Here is a 17696-nt window from a genome sequence, read left to right on the forward strand (position 1 = left end):
GCATGAAAGGGACAAGCCCCCAGGGTTGCAGCATGGGGTTGCAGGAGCTGTTGCAGGTGTGTTGCACGGGCTGCTGTGGCGTGCATTTAGTCACATTTTCCGCCCGCCTCTCCAAGTGGCCAATCAAAGACCGCAACAAGCTGGATTTTGACCAATAAGATGTCGGTGTATGTTACATACGGTTGCGTGAGAGTGAATAAAACTTCGCGGCCGGCAATATTTCTGTCTTGGTCGGCCGCCATGCAGAACCCGTACCGCGAAGCGAACTCGCTCTCGCCGAGGAAGCACAAGTCCAAGTCGGGCACGCGCTGGAAGGACGCCAACGCGGCCCAGCGCCGGGGCATGTCCGACTCGGACGATGAGGAAGATGATGAATACCGGGCGACGCGCCTCGATCATGGCGCGATCAACGGCCAGCCGCCCGCGATGGGCACAACGACGGGTGACTACGCCACGGACGCGCCGCTGAACCTGAACGTGTCTCGCTTCGTGCCCAAGAGCGCGCGCTCGCGCATCCTGCAGCTCTTCATGTTTCTCGCGTTTGTCGGCTGCTTTGCCTGCGCCGTGACGCTCAAGTACGTCAACCTGAGCCCTGGCATTATGTGGGGCTCGGGCCTTTCGTTCTTCTCTGTTATCGCAGTACTCGTCTCGTACGCAAGCGAGCCGCTAAGCCGGCAGCACCCGAACCCGCTCGTCTTTTGGCGCACCATCGCGGACGGGTTGTTCGTCATTCGCCTCCTCTCGGAGCAATTCGTACGCCATCGCTTCTCATTTCATCGATCTCATGTGGGTACTTCTAGTCGCGTTGTGCTCACTACGACTGCAAGCCGCTCTGCACGACGTTCAACTGCGGCTGCGCGACGACAGAGCTCCAGCCCGGGCTCTTTGGTCAAATCGGCGCCGACAACTGCACGTTCTTTGCGGGCTTTTTCCAGTTTTCGCTGCTTGCGTCCGAGTGCTGGTTCCTCTGCATGACGCTCAACCTCTTTCTCTCGCTGACCAACCCTTTCACGGACTTCAAGCGCAACACGAAGCTCTTCCACGTCTTCTCGTGGGGCTTTGCGCTCCTCACGTCCGTCGTACTCATGGCCGTGCCCAACCTCGGTGGCTACTCGGACTTTGACACGTGCTGGACCAACGCCCTCCACGTACTCGATACCTTGATAGAACTAGCGTAAGCTCATGACGATCGTAGAACTTTCCGCGCATCGAGGCGCCCTTCAACAAGACGTGCGTGAACCAGAGCCGCGACTTTGTGCTCAAGTCCAAGTTTGGCTCGGTCCAGGCCAACTACTTGAGCTGGATCTTCTTTTACGTGTGGATCTTTGGCTTCATCGTCGTCGGTCTCGCGGTCTGGTTCTGGGCGTGGCGCCGCCTCTCGGAGGGTATGCCCGAGACGTACGCTGTGCGCGTTCAGAGCATCAACCGCGCGCGCTTCCTTGTATTTGCCGTCTCGGTCTACTGGACCGTCGTCTTCATCGTGTACTTTCTCGTACGACAGTATCTTCCATCATGATGACGTCGACTCATATTGTTGCTAGTACCTCGGCCAGAAGGAAGACGCGACGAAGCGCACGATGAAGGAGATGGTCAACTTTCTCATGGCGTCCAAGGGCTACCTCGACCTCGTCATCTGGTTCCACCTCAACGACTTTCGCATCCCCAAGGTCGCGGCCCTCTGCCGCCGCGGCGAGAAGGAGGTCGACGTGGACTTGAACCCGCAGGTCAACGCAGCGCTGCGCCGCGAAGTGCTCTTCTACACGACCTCCGGTATCATCAAGGCCGTCGAGGAAGCGCGGCACCTCAACGACGATGCGCACATCCAGCACCTGGCACTGCTGCCGCAGATGGACGGGCCCGTCGCCGCCGCGTCGGCGTACACCAAGACGTTCCACGACTACGAGCCGCACGCGTTCCGGCGCATCCGCGAGCGCTTTGGCGTCGACAACTTGCGCTACCTCAAGTCGCTCTCGTCGACGGCCAAGGAGCGGCTCAGCGAAGGCGCGTCCGGCGCCTTTATGTTTTTCAGCGGCGACAGCTCGCTCATCGTCAAGAGTACGTCGCCGGAGGAGTGCCACTTTTTGCGGTCGATCGCGGACGAGTACGCCGACTACCTCTGCGAGAACCCGACGTCGCTCCTCACGCGCTTTTACGGCTGCCACTGCCTCGAGTTGTACGGGCAAAAGTTCTCGTTCGTCGTCATGGCCAACCTGTTTGACACCAAGCAGACGATCCACAGCCGGTACGACATCAAGGGCTCGTGGGTCAACCGCAAGGGCGAGCTTCCCAAGCGCGGCAAGAAGGTGACGTGCCGCCACTGCAACCGCAAGTACGTGTACCAGAGCCACGCGTACGAAGACTTCAACTGCACCTTCCGCCTTGGCGGCCACGAGCCCAACATTGTCTTGAAGGACGCGGACCTGACGCAGAAGCTCAAGCTCGACAAGCCCGTGGCGCTGACCTTGTACCGGCAGCTCGAAGCTGACAGCGACCGCCTCTGCCGCTTTGGCATCATGGACTACTCGCTCCTCATGGGCGTCCACGACGTCGAGTTTACGGTCGATGCCGAACTGTCCGAGCTCGACCACGCCAGTGAAAACGACCAGTCGACGTACGTCAAGAACACGTTCCAGCCCATGATGCACCAAATGTCGGCCGAGGCGCGGAGCAACCTCGCGGCGCAGCGCAAGCCGCTGCCGCGCTCGGGCATGCGCATGGCCAACACGGTCGTCGGGCCCGCGTACTACCACCTCGGCGTCATCGACATTCTCCAGACGTGGACCTTTCAAAAGCGCATGGAGCGCTTCCTCAAGATCAACCTGCGCCGCGTCGATGGGGATGGGCTCTCGGCCATCGAGCCCGAGCGCTACAAGAAGCGGTTCCAGATCAAGATGGCCGACATGCTTGGCGTCAAGGAGCTCCTCTTGCACCACGCCAAGGACAACGACTTTGTCGGGCAGAGCTCTCACATGGACCTCGAGTCGTCGGCCGACGAGATGACGGTGCCCATGTCCATGCGGTCGATTCCGTCGAGCATGCTCAAGACGGGCGGGTCCCTTCCGTACGGTATGCGGTCCAGCTCCAACCTCTCGGACCAGGACGAGTACGCGGCCGGGCACATCCACTTGTAGTAGCACCGCCCATCTATAAGTCCCGCCTGTTTATAAGAGATTGCATGATACTCGAGTGGCGTCCGTAGCTCCACGCATTCACAGTACATTGCCAAGAGAAATCCCTGTCACCACCCTGCGCCAGCATCCCAAGTGCAGCAGTGATAGAAGCCAGGGCCAAGGAGGTAGACGCAGCGCGATCAAATGCATACATGAAGCGATGATCCTTACGGAGGTTACCGGAACGACGCTTAGAAGATCGCGAGCTTGACTTCCATCGCATCGTGAACGCGGAAGTGCACCTCGGGGTTCTCTTGGGGCTCTACGGTGCTCATGAGGATGCGTAGGTAGGCAGTTTGGCGTACCGTTGAGGATGTCGGCAAAGTCGAGGATGTCGTCGTTGCCCATGAGCGTGTCGAGGCCAACGCGCGAGCTCGGAAGGCCGGGCAGGCGCACGTGCTGCTCGAGCATGATCTTCTCGGTGCGCAGGCGCATGGCCGCAGCCTTGCCGTAGATCTGCTCGACCGAGTTCATCTTGGCCTCGAAGCCGTGCACGCGCCGGTGCATCTCGAGGCGCTGGACCTCATGCACGGGGCGGGCGTCTTGGTCGGCGCGCTGCCAGCCGACGCGGAGGACGTCGGGGCCGGCGCGGAGCAGAGGAAGCGAGGTCACGTCCATCGTGGGTCTTGAAGAAATCTGCGGTTCCAAATGACCTGCGAAAAATCGCCCTTCACCAAAGTATGTATTTTCGGAGGTTTTATATATGGGTGAAACGCATTGTCCCAACCGGATACATGACCACGAATAAATTTCGCATATCGTTTTGTCCCGAGTCAAGCGATCTTCCGGATACCATTGGGAGATTGGGATTAACCTCGGCACAGGCACAGGATGCTGCCAGCGACCCACGAGCGGGAATACTTCGTGGAGGTCATCGAGAATGGACTGACGCAGCAGCTACTGACGCATAATCTCATCGAGGACATCGAGCAGCTGATCACCGTACCGTTAGACCAAACGAGTGCACTCAAATCACAAAAAACGCCGCCTCAAATTGACGACCACGAGAGAGAGTACGACGCATCGTGCACTTGAACCAAGGGAACCTTGACTTGAATGTACGTTTCGCCATCGAATTGCCTACCGGTAAAGCATAAGCTCGTTCGTCTCCAAGATCATTGAACTCTCAGCAAGCAGCGTCGAATCCTAACCCGATGACGTCGCTCGTATTGCCCTTGACGCTTGTTTCGCAAGCAATCCTTGTTGCAGAATAATGTCGCCAAGCCCAAGCCCGGCGCATGCACGGCAGCCAAACGGTTTCACTGGCTTCGATGTTTCCAATTCAAACATGCGCGGGAAAACAGCTAGATACTTGGATCGCCCTGTGGTCCTACACCAGGAGTATGACGTACTAGTAATCGAAGTCGACATCTGCGTGGACACACTCATGGGCACATCTGAAGCGCTGCCGACGTCGGACTCCGCCAAGCCCGCCACACTGCTCTCGCGATGGTTACCGAGCTCACCCAAGCACGATACGGCACGGTGGCCATGGCATCTTGACTAGCCGCTGCTTCAGCGAGCGTGCAAACGAATCTCGATATCCGGAAGATCGCCAACACACTGAAAAGATACTGAAACACCGTTGCTCGTATCCGGATGGGACGACGATGGAATACTCTGCTCGCATGCAGTCGCCGGGCAACGTCCTCGTGGACCGCGGCCTCTTCCGCCTTATCACGTCCTTCCAGGATGGGCTCTTCCTCGACGTCATAGCACTCTTCAAGGCCTGGGCGGCGATGCCCCTGCCCACGAAGATCGCCTCCATGCGCGACTTCCTCCTCGAAGCGATGACCGAGCCGCTGCTCGTGCTTCACGGCGCCATCGCGCAAAACGACGCTCGACTCGTCGACCTCGTCCTTCGGTGCACGCACGTCAAGAGCGCCCATGCAATGGACTTTGCATCCAAGACGGGAGCGCTCAGCGTCGTCCGATACCTCCACACATCAGGCCACGCTCCTTCAAGACGTGCCATGGACTATGCGGCCCAGAATGGCCACGTCGAGATCGTAGCGTTCCTTCACGAGCACCGGCGCGAAGGCTGCACGCGGGACGCAATGGACTTTGCAGCGCAGAACGGGCACCTCGCTGTCGTCGAGTTCCTGGCGACGGCCGTCAACGTCGGGGGCACGGTCAAGGCGATGGACTGGGCCGCCCGCAACGGCCACTTGAACGTGCTTCGGTACCTCCACGAGCATCGCCCCGAAGGCTGCTCTGCGTACGCGATGGACAGCGCGGCGAAGAACGGTCACGTCCATGTCCTCCGCTACCTCCACTCGATTGATGCACCGGCCTCGCACCTCGCCCTCGACGCCGCGGCCGCCAATGGGCACATGGAGGCCGTACAGTTCTTGCACATGCACCGCGACGAAGGGTGTACAGTGCGGGCTATGGATGGCGCCGCGCGCTTTGGCCTCCTCGATACGGTCGTCTTCCTCCACACGCATCGCACCGAGGGCTGCTCGACCGAAGCTGTCGACGCGGCAGCGGCCAACGGCCACGAAGACGTCGTGCGGTTTCTTCTCACGCATCGCCACGAGGGCGCGTCACCGTTTGCGCTGCATGCCGCCGCCGTCAGCGGCTACGTCAACATCCTCGACTGCTTGCACGCCCATGTACCGACCATGGTATGCACGAGCCGCGCACTTCTGCACGTCGTGCAAGTCGGACAGCTCGCTGCGCTGCGCTGGCTCCTTGACTATCAACGCGGCGCGCTGGATGCGATCCGAGACGATCTCATGGAACGCGCTATCACGTACGACCGACGAGAGATTGTTGAGGAGCTCTGGGCCTCGCGGCTGTACACACACGTGCGCGAGGGCTGGGTTGAGCTCGCAATCGAAAAACACCGACCAGAGATTGCGAGTTACTTGACGTCGCGGCGGCACTAGTGGGGCCACGTCTGCCAGATGCCGAGGACGCCTTCTGCAAACCCGAGGAATTGAACAAGCACCTCTGCGAGGATCGATGAGTAATCTCGCTACCATATCAACGTATCGTGTGTACCTGGGATAATCCCGCGCTCCGAGGACCAGTGGATGCAGTTGGGCAAGAAGAGCACGTTGCGCCACTGGTTGATGATCAGATACTGGCGCCTACAGAGCAGATGTAAGGCATCGCAGTCGTTGTACAGGACACAAACGTACGTCGACTGAATCGTCGCCAGCTCGGTCGCGCGCTACATAAAGTTGCATACGTCAGCCTACGGCTCCTGCGACAAAGAGACCTACTTCAGCGACCGCGTCCGGGTTCGCCTCGTCGATGATCTTGGCCTCGAGCATCTTTTCTCGCTTTGCGAGCTTCGTGAGGCGGAGGTGGTTGGCGTACATGTCGAGCACGACGTACACCGTCCAGGCCATACACGACTGCCGCATCGCGCGCATCGCATCGACGTTGAACCATTTCGGTGCGCTATCGCATGTGCAGCATGAGCCTTTGCGCGAATGGGCATGCGAAGAGCACGTACACAAAGCCGACGAACGAGACGTGCTCAAGCGGGTAGTAGAGCAACATCGAGTACACTTGGAGCTTGACGAGCTGGCGCACGCGCGGGTCGTCGTCCGCGTACGTCCACGAGTCGTTTTGGAGCGCTTCGATGCACTCAAAGATGCCCGTAAAGCGCGTGACGTAGCGGGCGTAGCTGATTTGGGACGCGACGGCGCCGAGCCCCACCGAGTGGCGCGTCGGCTTGGCCGCGTAGAACTCGATGACGCGGGCCAGCGTCGCGCAGCCAAAGCCGATGGACTTGGAGACCTTGTCGGCCTTGGACGTTGCGCTCGTGTACTTGACGACCGTCTTGACAAGGTCGTCGGCCATGCTGCTCGTGCTGCTTGCGAAAATGGATGTTCAGTCAACAGCCCACGAGAATATAGATCTCGAAATATGACCAATCACAGCGCAGGATGGCGCATCCGCGGGACGATCGCCACGACGCGGTCGACGCAGCAGCGACCATCGCCACAGCGCCGACCAATCAGGACGCACGTGCATACAACGTGGTGCGCTTGCGACTAACTATTCTAACCTAGTGAGGAAACCACGCTTAGTTGACGTTCTACTAAGACACGTTAGTCAATGGCCCGAATACACTCGGAGCCCTGAGGATACGACGGCCTCTGCACGAAAAAGCACGACGATCGTCCGTCGCTGCGCCAAACAGACAAGCAGCACGAGCCAACGAACACCATTTTCACGTAGAACACGGCTTTCACTTTGCTTGTGCACCGTGGTGACATGGCGTAGCAGAGATGTAGCAAGGTTCTCGGAGTCTAGATATGCACAAGCCCAGTTGTCGCCCAAGTACTGTACTGGCGTCCATTGCGGTACGATGTCCATGCCCACTCTAATCAGGTCGTTGCCCAGAAGCGCGTAGCTGAAGCGACTACTAGTATCTGGCTCGATACCACAGTGTGTTGTCGCCACTGTGTTCATGCCCGAATCCCGAACGTTCTCTTTGCTGCAGTCGCGTCTTTAGCAAGTCTGGTCACGGCGCAACGCCATGCTCTTCTGGTGGCTCCCCAAGCATGGGATCGGTGAAGATGTACACTGTACGCGAGCGAGCAAAGCGGGTGGACAGACGGCCTAGCTCTATTATATATAAACGTACGACGGGAACAAGGACGGCGCGGGCTATGCGGTCATCGTTCGTCGCTTGAAAGCTTTGATAATCGGAGAGAGCATCTTGATTCGTGACCGGGATCGCGGCCGCGTCGCGTCGGGCTCTGGCCCAAGCTTCAAGAACATGCGCAAGAGCGAACGCTCGTCCGCGTGCTCCATACGCTCGTACGACTCGAAGAACGTGACGTCGTCTTTCCAGTTCATGCGCCGCCAGAGGTGCACCGAGTTGGCCCACTCCTTCATGAGGTCGTGTGTTGGCGCACTGAGCTCGAGCGTGCGCGTCTCGCCGAGCTTGATACGGCGGCCTTCGATGCGCGTGACTTCGGTCGACGCGACTGTGAAGCGATGTGGCAGCTGCGTGGGCACGTCGCACTCGGCCTTGACCTTGGTGATGCGGCCGGGCAGCGAGAGGCTGCCGAGCAAGATGCCACCCTTGTCCGAGTAGAAGCTCAGGACGCCTTCTTGGAAGACGACGAAGACGATGATGGGCTTGCCCATGCTTGAGCGCATCGAGACGTCCTTGAGTATGAGGAAGCCGTCGCGGTACATGGCGGCGGAGCGCTGGAAATTCGGATCTGTTTCATCGCTTGTCCCAACGCCAGCGCAATTCAATTCGCTTTTTTTGACGGGCCAACGTTCGCAGCGCATATTTTTATAAATCGACACTCCCTTCATACAAACACTTCAATTCATTTGGCGATGTGAAATTAAATACAACCCCCCAACAGTTGAATTGCCACTGCTGGACGAAAGCGCGTTCGATCACTTGACCGGAGCGTCGCAGTCGGCCGCAGGCTTTTCCCGTATTCAAAATCCTCGCTGATCCCGGGCCCGCGGCCTTGCGCACGGCAGAGGAGGAAGCCAGCGTTATCTTTTTTTAAATTCTATCGTCCGACGATGCATTTTTTTGAAAGCGCGCAATTCAGCGGCACCGCCATCTTGATTCGCACTCGGTCGGTCCAAGATGATGGCGCAACCGCCTCCACCTGTACTACAAGCTATCTACCAGAGCAAGATGAAGACCTAGAACCTGGGACCTTGGTAGCCTACGTGTTTAGAAGCAGCCAACGAGAGGAGAATGGTGGAAGCGACGCCTCGCGACATGGCGGGAGGAAGAACCGGCTGCGTTTCCGATGGCGTTCGATATCGAAGCGGCAACCTGCCCGTTGACAAAGCTCTGCGAGAATCGAGTTGCATGCGTGCAGATTGCAGTATCTGAGAGACGTCGTCACAACTGGAACGGATCAGGTTACCAGTGCATTGTCGACCGCTCTTGGCGCTACCACCGTGCGTCGAGGTACACTGTACGAGAGCATGACCAGGACAAGACGCAAGTCATGTTGATGCTAGGGATGCGAGGAAACTACATGGTTGATGGCAGCGTTATTGCGTTGATAATCGCGGTACGTGCCAAGCCGCGCGCCAAATTCGACTGCCATGTTCATCTCTACTTACGCCCGCAACTTTGGTCATGCAGACGTGACGGCAGCAGTTGGCGCGCATTAGGTAGCAGACTCGTTCTCATCGTCCACGGCCAGACAAGCCCACACAGATTGCGCATAGCGGTACACAGACATAGTCGTACTTCGATATTGACTCTTGTTAGACTCGAGGCCGCGGCTGCACACATTGGCAATGTCGCCGTCTAGAGGCGCCATGACGTCGGCGCGTCAGCACGCGGGCGACGGACCCCGCGCTTAGTGGTGGTGGCTGTCGCCGTGGGCGGCCTTGGCAGCCTCCTGCGCCGCCTTCTTGTGGCCTAAAGCAATCAAACCAAGCATGAGCGATACAAGAACTAGGAGTTTTGCATGTTCGTACGGTGGCGACCGAGGTACTGCATGGTCATGCCCGAGCCCGCGACGATGAGCATGATATGGACGATGGGCGCGAACGAGTTGGTGTGGACGTGGCGCACGCCGTAGTTGTGGGCGAAGCGGTGGAAGAAGCTCGCCGGGCCCGCGGGGACGGGCGACGTGTGGCGGACCGCGAGGCTCTTCTTGGCGCGGGTCATCCACTCGACGGAGTGCGCGCGGGACGCTTGGTATTCGGCGGAGCTCATGTTCGTTTGCTAAGGTCAACTGACGGTCCGAAAAGCCCTACCTTTTCGTCGAAATCCCGCCATACTTTGTTCGAATATACGCCGGCCGCCGCCACACCGCGCCGTGATTGGCCACTCCTGCTGGCCACTCGTTTCCGCCCGCCCGTGCACAAAACCCGCCCGCGCCGCCACTTGGCCTTTCGCCGACGACGTCCTTGAGCAGGACGAGGCAGCGGGCTGCATGGCACCTGCGCACTCACCGAACGACCCAGCTCGTTGTATTTCTTGGAGCTAGTGGCACCAAGCTTGTTACAATAGCTCGTGGATAGCTTGGGCCGGATGACGGTTCTGGAAGCATGGTGGCCAAGACGTTGGCGCCGTGATCGACTTCGTGCTTAAGCTTGTGGAAATCGATAGCTATGGAGGATGCTGTGGTTGCAGGATTGGATGCGAGCACAAGAGTCTGTCGCCAGAGCTCCATACCACAATAGTACGTCACCGCTAGGCCGCGTCAATCAGACAATGCTGGAGGCCATGTAAGATCTTGATGCACCATGAATTTGGGCGTGTCTGTCCTTTCTGCCGCCGATGGCAATGCGTGACAAAACGCGTTTCGGACTCGGCGAGACGAAACCGACGTCGTCGGCAACGCGAGTATGGCCTCCGAGTTCTTCATCGTGCGCTCCGAGTACGGTGTCAAAGACACTCAGCGCTACAAACCCAAGCCCAAGGCGTTGCCGCCAACGGACGTCGACGACGTTCGCGACGACCGGACGCTCCTGACGCACTACACGCCGACCCATCTCAACCGGATCGGGTCCACGCCTGTATTGCCGCTACAGAGTGCGCCGGGGACCCACGCCTTTAGCTCGTCCAAGAAACGCCTCTTTCCGTCGTCGTCGCCAAAGCTGACGCCGCTCACACCACCGCAAATGAGCAGCGAAAAGGCCAGCAGTGCGCTTGACAAGCAAGTGCAGAGCCTGCAAGCGACGATACTGCACCTCGAAAAGGAGCTTTCAGACGCTCACCGGACGCTTCAGAAAGAGCGCAAGCACAAGACGCAGCTTGTCGCCGAGAATGCGGCGCTGCGCGAACACGTCGACGCGCTCACGCAGCGCGTGGCCGACGAGCGCGAAATCACGACGCACCAGAAGAAGGCGTTTGCCAAGCTCTCGCAAAAGTACGTGAGCGTCAACGAGTCGTTCCATAAGCTCGCGTCGGCGCCGAGCCATGAGACCATCAAGACGGTGCTGGCGACGCTCGCGCGGGAAAACCAGGAGCACGAGCGGCGGGTCCGCGTCCTCGAGGCGCAGCACGCCGACGACAAGAAGAGCCTCGCGAATGCGGAGAAGCGCGTCAAGCTCGTGAAAGCCGAGCTCGAGGCCATTGAACACATGCAAATGACGCAGCAGGCGCCGTCGACCGACCTCACGGACGCCAAGTCGAACATCCATGCGATGGATCTCAGCGACGTGGGCAACCTCGCGCCCGACGACGCGTCGCGGACCGTGGCGGCCATGATCGAGCACTACATTGACCCGAACTTAATGCGGATCTTGCACAAGGTGGACTCGCAGTTTAGCATCTCGAACGCCATCAACCTCTCGACGACCATGAAACGATGGCTGCATGCGTGCCAGAGCATCCACGTATCCTTGGACATTGGCGTCGTCCTCGAAGAGTTGTCATCTTCTCCACACGATTTTGCTCACAGTGCTCATGTAGGCTCCTCAAGAAGGTCGTCTCGGTGCTGCAGTGCGAGCACGCGGCCCTCTTCCAGCTCCACGGAAAAAAGCTCATTTGCCGCTGCACCAACGTACACGCCGTCCACACTCATGGCTGGCCTACCCTCGGATGCGTAGTTTGGCGTCACCAACTTGGAGATTCCGGCCGACAAGGGCATTGTGAGCTACGTGCTGTCGTCCAAAACACCGTGCAATCTCGCTAGTGCCTACGACGACCCGCGCTTCTACAGCCCCCAGGACAACGTCACAGGCATTACGACCCGCGACATTGTGTGCGTTCCGATTCTCGACGGCCGGCACGACGTGCTCGCAGTGCTTCGGGTCTCTCTTTCGATAGAAAACGATCGATGCAACTCTGTTCTTATGGAGATAGGCGTGCAATACGACCCACTACAAGGGGTTTTCGCCCAACGACGAGATTGTGCTCTCGCTCTTTGCAGTCCAAGCTGGCATTCTTCTCGAGCAATTTCAGGTGCTTGCATTGTCGCTCTCAAATTGGAATGATGAATGGGAGGTAGATGGACGACAAGCTGCAGGCGTCGCAGACGAAGCTCCTTCGCCTGCACGAGATGCCACGGCCGCTCGTGTCGGAGAGCGTTCCGTCGCTAGCGAGCATGAGCTTAATTCGGTTCGTTCTTGCCACAGAGCGCAAGTTCCACGACATTCTCGGCGCGACCAAGTTCAAGATGTTTGTGCTGGACGATGGCCCCGAGAGTAGCTCCAGCAGCACCAACGGCAGCGCCACGGCCATGATGTGGTGCGTGGGCACGACGCTCGACCCGAGCTGCGACACCAAGCACTTTCGTCAGTACTACAAACTCTCGTCCGGTCTCTGCGGCGTCGTAAGCTGATGCCCCACGTGTCGCCAAAGCAAACTGGGTTGCGATGTAGGCCATCGCGCACCCTCGGGGGCTCACGGTGCCAACGCCGTTCGCACACCCCAAGTACAACGGCGCAGTCGACTTGAACAACCTCGCCCACGGACTGTACGTCGTTCCGATCACGTCGTACTGGGGCAAGCTCCTCGGCGTGCTGCAAGTCGCTCGGTCGGCGACATTGGCCCAAGGCCCGAAGCGCGAAGTCGCGCAGCAGCAAAGCGCGGACGACGACTTGCGTCTCCACTTGCTTTGCATCTTTGCCCAGACCGTTGCGCTTGCGCTGTGAGTAGGACACTCATACCGCGTTGTAGATTGCGGGCATTTTGCACCAGATCATGGCCCACGAGCTCTACGACGCGTGCTCGACAGAGGTAATCAGGGCGTAGACACAGACCGAGTGCTAGCACGCGTGTAGATCAAGACGGCGCGCTGGGGGGCGCTCGAAACGACGCTGAACGACGCGTTGCCACCTCCCGAGTCCCGAAAAGCGAGCACAGAGCTAACGACGGACGAAGCGAGGCGCATGCGTGAGTTTGTCGAGAAGGCTGGACTTCCTTTCCACGAAAGTACGCCGACGCGGCGGCGGCCATCCGCGACCAAGACACCAGAAAAGCCAATGATAGCGCCCGAGGAGAACGGACTACGGATCACAGGACACGCCAACGAGACACTAGCTTCGGCGTCGACCGAGGAGCGGACAACGACGGCGGTCGTCAAAAAGTCCAACGCGGAAAACCGACGTCGATCCAGCGTCAGTGCGACGGCATCGTCGTCCATGCCTGTGATAGTCGAAGACCGGCGACAGTCCATGTCCGAGCCAACTGGCACCGCGACAGCCCACGAGTTTTCGCCACCATCGTCGCCGTTGGTGGCCGTTGCAGGTCGAGACGTTTGCACACCCGTGCTGACACCATCGCAATTCACATCCTCAAGGACGCCCCCCGCGCACCTCGACCACACGGAACGCCCGGCGACTCCTGCACACCCAGCCACTACCGCGCAACTCGTGACTCCGACTCACGAAGCAGCTGCCACGGATACGATGGCTCCTGGGCAGCCCATGCATCCCGCAACACCTGTGGCCCAAGAGCATGACGCACCCACAAGACCCGCAACGGCTACTGACGCTGACAGCCCAGTAGTGTCAGAGCACACCACCACCAACACATCACCGGTCTTGCGACCCTCCAGCGTCGCAGACACCGACGGTCCAGTGGTGTCCAAACCCCCAAATGTCACCGAGGACCCAGCAGTGTCAAGACCCCCAACTGCCAAGAACACCGAGGTCCCAGTGGTCTCAGATACACCAACGACCACAGACCCCGATGGCCAAAAGGCATCTACAACGACCTCGAGCAATGACACCTCTCTCGTCTCGGAGTCCCAAGCGGTCGACGTGCCCGTCGTGTCCAGGCCACCAACGGCCACCGACGTCGCGGGAATCGCGCCCGACGAGCCAGCAGCCATGTACGAAGAGAGAGCCTCAGATCATGATGGTGACGGTGCGCTTGTGCTCGAGTACGTCGACGACCCAACGCTACCACCGGGGTGGACCGCCATCCGACATGGCGAGCACATTTACTACGAGGAGCCATCAACGGGGACGCAGACGTGGACGCACCCCACTGCGGCCTCCAGTCTCGCGCTCTAGGTTGTTTGTGCATAAATGTCCATAGTCGTTTTCAGAAAAAGGAGTCTAAATACGATTAGTCACTTATTCACGCACCACACGGGATATATACACAACGGGCAACCAAGGGTGCCTACAGTTCGGGCGTCGTCGGCATCGTGTTGACGACGAGGAGCGACTCGGTGAGGCTGCCCGACCCAGAGTCCGACGACGACACGGGCGACGCGCCGGCTCGGTCGTCACCTTCGTCCGAGGCCACGATCGTGCTGCTCGAGTTGTTGCGGCTCAGGTCGTCGCTCTTCATCGGTCGGAGGAGGTGGATGTCAAAGTCCGGGTCGGCTTTCCGGTCCAGTGGCAGCACAAAGTGATCGTGCGCGTCGTCGTCGATGTCGAGACCGTTGGCCGCGACCTCGAGGTGGTTGTAGTCAAAGTCGCCAAAGAGGTCTGTGGTCGTGCCGCCCGAGCCGCGCACCGACGTCGGCGTGTCGCACGCCACCTCGTTGGCGTGCATGTACGTATCGAACACATCGACCGTGACGTACTCCTTGGCGTACGTCTTCATGAGGAGCGCTTGGTCGGCCGAGAACGTCGCTTGGCGCGCAAAGACACGCGGCCAGTCGACGGACGCAAACCACGGGTGGCGCTTGATCTCGTCGACGCCGTCGGGGCCGCAGCCAAGCCGGTCCTCGGGCTTCTTTTGCAAGAGACCTTGCACAAAGCTCTTGGCGTCCGGCGAGAAGCGGTCCGAGAAGGGCACTTCAAAAGTCATGATCTTCTCCTTGATGAGTTTGTTGTTCTTGGCGTTGAACGGCGTGCGACCGTCAATCATCTCGAACACCATGACGCCAAGGGCCCACCAGTCGATCGCACGCTAGACACGATATCAACTTGATACTTGGAAGATAGAAACTGTACCGTGTACGGCTTGTTGGTCAAAATGTCGGGCGCCATCATCTGGTACGTGCCGACAAAGGTCGACGTGCGCTCACCGGCCTTGACGTTCTCCTTGGACATGCCAAAGTCGGTGAGCGCGACGTGGCCCTCCGAGTCGCAGAGCACGTTCTCGAGCTTGAGGTCGCGGTAGATGATGTCGTTGGCGTGCAAATGACCCAGCGCGAGCGTCACCTCGGCCGCATACAGGCGCGCACGCTCCTCGGTAAAGTGGCGCACGATGCGCATTTGGTCCAAGAGGTTGCCGCCGGGGTAGTAGTGCGAGAGGAGGTAGAGCTTGGCGTCATTCTGGAACGCATAGCAGAGCGTCGCGATGAACGGGTGCTTGATGCGGTCGAGGATCCGGCGCTCGGCGTTCGTGGCTTCGACAAGGCCGCGCGCGACGACGAGGCGCTTCTTGATCGACTTCATCGCGTAAAAACTGCCTTCGTCCGCGCCGTGCTTTTTGCGCACGAGCTTGACGCGGCCACAGGCGCCGCGGCCGATGAACTTGACAATTTCAAAGTCCGAGAGGCAGAGATCGTCGACCTTGTCTGGGTGGATGAAGATCGAGCACCGGTCAATGAGGTCGGCGTCGTTCATCTGCGTGAGCGACGCCGGCGTGCTTGACGTGCTCGACTTCTTGCGCGGGTCGATGAGGCACGGGAGCAACTGGCACATTTTGCAGACGCCCCAGAGACCAAAGACCGGGGCTTGCTTGTCTTCGCAGCAGTTGGCACAGTACTTGACCTCGCACCACGCGCACTGCATTTTGCGCGTCAACAAGCCCATCTTGCGGTGGCACAGGCCACACCCGCCCCACTTGTTCTTGTCGCTGGGCGTAAACTTGGTGATGCCACTCGCCTGGCCGCAGCGAGCGGCAAAGACGCCAAAGACCGACGTCATGACCGCGCGCAGCGCCCAGCCGCCCGACGACCCGAGCACGTTCGATGGAATCGCGCCCGCCGAGACGCAAATGCAGCCGTGACGACGCTCCGTCGACGTGATCTGCCCGCCCGCCGGCGTCTCGATCGACAAAAGCCAGGCGACCGCGCGTCGTGACAGCATGCGCCGCGCAAAGTACGTGTCTGAGTCGCCGACGTAGTGGCTCGGCTCGATGAGCGCGAGCGCGCGCAGTCGGTGCTGCATGCCTCCCCGCCCATTGTCGTGGTTGAGGAGCTGCATGACGTTTTGGCACCCGCGCGAGAAGGCGAGGATGAAGAGGTCGCAGTCGTACGGCTTGACAAAGTAGTCCCAGACCGTGCCCACGTGCTGCTTGGAGTGGCACGACTGCGCCGCAGGGTTCATGATGAGCACGCCGTAGCCCTCGGCGATGGCCTTCCGGAGGTATGAGAGCATCGTACCAGCTTCTTCGTCGCCGTTCGTGTTCATACAGATGCTTCGGCTCCAGACGCCGGCCTCACGGTACGGCACGATGACAAGCAGGCGCGACGCCTTGCCATGGTCTTTGGTGTGGAAGACAGTCGCGCTCTTGCATTGGCACGGGTGCGCGTCGTAGGCTTCGTCGCTGCCCGTGAAGGGCACGAGCGATTCGATCATCCCGAGCTCTGTGACCATGGTTGTGTGAATCTCGCGAATGATTTCGTCCATGCGCGCCGAGTCGGCGACCGAGTCGCCGGAATACTTGGCGCTCGGGCTGTACTCGAGCTTGAGGCCGCCCATGGGCATAGGCGGCAAGTCGTCCGCATCAGCTGATCGCTTGGACGAGTGCAACGAGTGCGACGAGCCCGACGTCGCGGGCTCGGACCGCGCGGGCAGCAGCAGTGGCGGTGGCGGCGGCGGGCCCATGCTGCCGCGACTGTGGCGCGTGCTACGGCTCAGGCGCTCCGCCGAGAGCGTGTGGCTCGTCTCGCTCAGGCGCTTCATGCGGTGGAGGTCGTTGGAGCTCAGCATCTGCGGCGACAGCCCCGACGCGTTCATCGTGGGCGGCGCTGGCAACGCGCTTGAAAACGGGGAATGGGGCCAAGCGCGCGTGCATTTTTTTAGTCTGATTTTGCTCCTTTTTATTTCGCCGCGTCCAAAGCTAAAGAATTATCGATGCTTGTTGCTTAAAATTATACAAGAGTCATACAAAAGCCAGTGTAAATGCGTTTGTGTTGCATTAAAAGAAGGGCGAGTTGTCAAGGCAATTGGAATCGCATTCAATTAAATACCTTGTATTTTTAGAAGGCGTCCGAGAAGGTACTCCTTGAAGCCCCGCGACGGCAACGTCACTGTTTTTATATCGCGATTTGTATACGAGAGTGAGAGTGAGTACAGCGTGGCACCGAGTATTGCGATTTGGAGCCATCAAGTCCCACTCTCAAAGTGTGAGTTGCGCTGGCACAGCAACATTTTTTGATTGGCTGAAATAGGAATGGATACGCCAATCCGCAGAGAGGACGCGTTGAAATCCTGACATTTCGACCGCTTTGCAGCCAATGCGCGCGCGATGGACGGCAAAATCACCTTGCGACGCGGGTTCGGTTCCCCTTGTGCAAGGTTCAGTGCGGGAGGGACCAGACGACGCGTGGCCAGCACACCAACGTCGTCTCTCCGCCGTTCAAGACGTGCTGTGCATTAGTAAAATGGGTGATGCCATCTTTTCGGACTGACAAGAAGGCTCGATTTTCTGTCCCAAGCACCATAGCGTAAACACTGCGTTTCGTATTTTGCCGAAATCAGCGC

General features: G+C 59.3%; 8 protein-coding genes across 9 annotated transcripts; 3 read left to right on the plus strand and 5 right to left on the minus strand.

The window, feature by feature from the left end:
• The first annotated feature begins 204 nt into the window (after nucleotides 1–204).
• Nucleotides 205–3345, plus strand: SDRG_03333 (hypothetical protein). The gene is made up of 4 exons (XM_008608964.1): nucleotides 205–753; nucleotides 801–1148; nucleotides 1196–1492; nucleotides 1542–3345. The coding sequence occupies exons 1-4, from the start codon at nucleotides 241–243 to the stop codon at nucleotides 3129–3131; spliced, it is 2748 nt and encodes a 915-aa protein (XP_008607186.1). The 5' UTR covers nucleotides 205–240; the 3' UTR covers nucleotides 3132–3345.
• Nucleotides 3316–3837, minus strand: SDRG_03334 (hypothetical protein). The gene is made up of 2 exons (XM_008608965.1): nucleotides 3476–3837; nucleotides 3316–3432 (listed from the first exon to the last, which is right to left on the minus strand). The coding sequence occupies exons 1-2, from the start codon at nucleotides 3786–3788 to the stop codon at nucleotides 3362–3364; spliced, it is 384 nt and encodes a 127-aa protein (XP_008607187.1). The 5' UTR covers nucleotides 3789–3837; the 3' UTR covers nucleotides 3316–3361.
• Nucleotides 3838–4766: 929 nt separating this feature from the next.
• Nucleotides 4767–6197, plus strand: SDRG_03335 (hypothetical protein). The gene has a single exon (XM_008608966.1). The coding sequence runs from the start codon at nucleotides 4781–4783 to the stop codon at nucleotides 6059–6061; it is 1281 nt and encodes a 426-aa protein (XP_008607188.1). The 5' UTR covers nucleotides 4767–4780; the 3' UTR covers nucleotides 6062–6197.
• SDRG_03336 (hypothetical protein) lies at nucleotides 6058–6986 on the minus strand (the record flags this gene model as incomplete). Its single annotated transcript, XM_008608967.1, has 5 exons — nucleotides 6058–6125; nucleotides 6177–6265; nucleotides 6317–6348; nucleotides 6401–6581; nucleotides 6637–6986. The coding sequence occupies 5 exons, from the start codon at nucleotides 6984–6986 to the stop codon at nucleotides 6058–6060; spliced, it is 720 nt and encodes a 239-aa protein (XP_008607189.1).
• A 736-nt stretch (nucleotides 6987–7722) lies between these two features.
• SDRG_03337 (hypothetical protein) lies at nucleotides 7723–8375 on the minus strand. Its single transcript, XM_008608968.1, has one exon. The coding sequence runs from the start codon at nucleotides 8334–8336 to the stop codon at nucleotides 7800–7802; it is 537 nt and encodes a 178-aa protein (XP_008607190.1). The 5' UTR covers nucleotides 8337–8375; the 3' UTR covers nucleotides 7723–7799.
• A 679-nt stretch (nucleotides 8376–9054) lies between these two features.
• Nucleotides 9055–9955, minus strand: SDRG_03338 (hypothetical protein). Its single transcript, XM_008608969.1, has 2 exons — nucleotides 9606–9955; nucleotides 9055–9546 (listed from the first exon to the last, which is right to left on the minus strand). Exons 1-2 carry the CDS (start codon nucleotides 9844–9846, stop codon nucleotides 9485–9487), a joined length of 303 nt encoding a protein of 100 aa, XP_008607191.1. The 5' UTR covers nucleotides 9847–9955; the 3' UTR covers nucleotides 9055–9484.
• Nucleotides 9956–10443: 488 nt separating this feature from the next.
• Nucleotides 10444–14173, plus strand: SDRG_03339. 2 transcript variants are annotated; one of them, XM_008608970.1, is made up of 8 exons: nucleotides 10444–11506; nucleotides 11551–11641; nucleotides 11688–11891; nucleotides 11944–12042; nucleotides 12089–12412; nucleotides 12462–12716; nucleotides 12760–12819; nucleotides 12864–14173. In XM_008608970.1, exons 1-8 carry the CDS (start codon nucleotides 10482–10484, stop codon nucleotides 14097–14099), a joined length of 3294 nt encoding a protein of 1097 aa, XP_008607192.1. In that variant the 5' UTR covers nucleotides 10444–10481; the 3' UTR covers nucleotides 14100–14173. The 2 variants fall into 2 exon arrangements, with proteins under 2 accessions (XP_008607192.1, XP_008607193.1); XM_008608971.1 differs by having other exon boundaries at nucleotides 12462–12819.
• SDRG_03340 (AGC protein kinase) lies at nucleotides 14129–16975 on the minus strand. The gene is made up of 2 exons (XM_008608972.1): nucleotides 14994–16975; nucleotides 14129–14949 (listed from the first exon to the last, which is right to left on the minus strand). The coding sequence occupies exons 1-2, from the start codon at nucleotides 16947–16949 to the stop codon at nucleotides 14212–14214; spliced, it is 2694 nt and encodes an 897-aa protein (XP_008607194.1). The 5' UTR covers nucleotides 16950–16975; the 3' UTR covers nucleotides 14129–14211.
• Nucleotides 16976–17696: the final 721 nt, after the last annotated feature.

Source organism: Saprolegnia diclina (assembly GCF_000281045.1).
Source record: "Saprolegnia diclina VS20 unplaced genomic scaffold supercont1.8, whole genome shotgun sequence".
Classification (NCBI taxonomy): domain Eukaryota; phylum Oomycota; class Saprolegniomycetes; order Saprolegniales; family Saprolegniaceae; genus Saprolegnia; species Saprolegnia diclina.

Bases quoted from the DNA above. Each gene is read 5' to 3' on its own strand.
- SDRG_03333 (XM_008608964.1), top strand. From the start codon at position 241: ATGCAGAACCCGTACCGCGAAGCGAACTCGCTCTCGCCGAGGAAGCAC. The intron at 1,149-1,195 runs GTACTCGATACC...TGACGATCGTAG, and splicing joins GCTGGACCAACGCCCTCCAC to AACTTTCCGCGCATCGAGGC. The intron at 1,493-1,541 runs GTACGACAGTAT...TATTGTTGCTAG, and splicing joins TCTTCATCGTGTACTTTCTC to TACCTCGGCCAGAAGGAAGA.
- SDRG_03334 (XM_008608965.1), bottom strand. From the start codon at position 3,788: ATGGACGTGACCTCGCTTCCTCTGCTCCGCGCCGGCCCCGACGTCCTC. The intron at 3,433-3,475 runs GTACGCCAAACT...TGAGCACCGTAG, and splicing joins CTTTGCCGACATCCTCAACG to AGCCCCAAGAGAACCCCGAG.
- SDRG_03335 (XM_008608966.1), top strand. From the start codon at position 4,781: ATGGAATACTCTGCTCGCATGCAGTCGCCGGGCAACGTCCTCGTGGAC.
- SDRG_03337 (XM_008608968.1), bottom strand. From the start codon at position 8,336: ATGTACCGCGACGGCTTCCTCATACTCAAGGACGTCTCGATGCGCTCA.
- SDRG_03338 (XM_008608969.1), bottom strand. From the start codon at position 9,846: ATGAGCTCCGCCGAATACCAAGCGTCCCGCGCGCACTCCGTCGAGTGG. The intron at 9,547-9,605 runs GTACGAACATGC...TGATTGCTTTAG, and splicing joins GCAGTACCTCGGTCGCCACC to GCCACAAGAAGGCGGCGCAG.
- SDRG_03339 (XM_008608970.1), top strand. From the start codon at position 10,482: ATGGCCTCCGAGTTCTTCATCGTGCGCTCCGAGTACGGTGTCAAAGAC. The intron at 11,892-11,943 runs GTCTCTCTTTCG...TTATGGAGATAG, and splicing joins ACGTGCTCGCAGTGCTTCGG to GCGTGCAATACGACCCACTA. The intron at 12,717-12,759 runs GTTGCGCTTGCG...ACCGCGTTGTAG, and splicing joins TTTGCATCTTTGCCCAGACC to ATTGCGGGCATTTTGCACCA.
- SDRG_03340 (XM_008608972.1), bottom strand. From the start codon at position 16,949: ATGAACGCGTCGGGGCTGTCGCCGCAGATGCTGAGCTCCAACGACCTC. The intron at 14,950-14,993 runs GTACAGTTTCTA...TATCGTGTCTAG, and splicing joins TGACCAACAAGCCGTACACG to CGTGCGATCGACTGGTGGGC.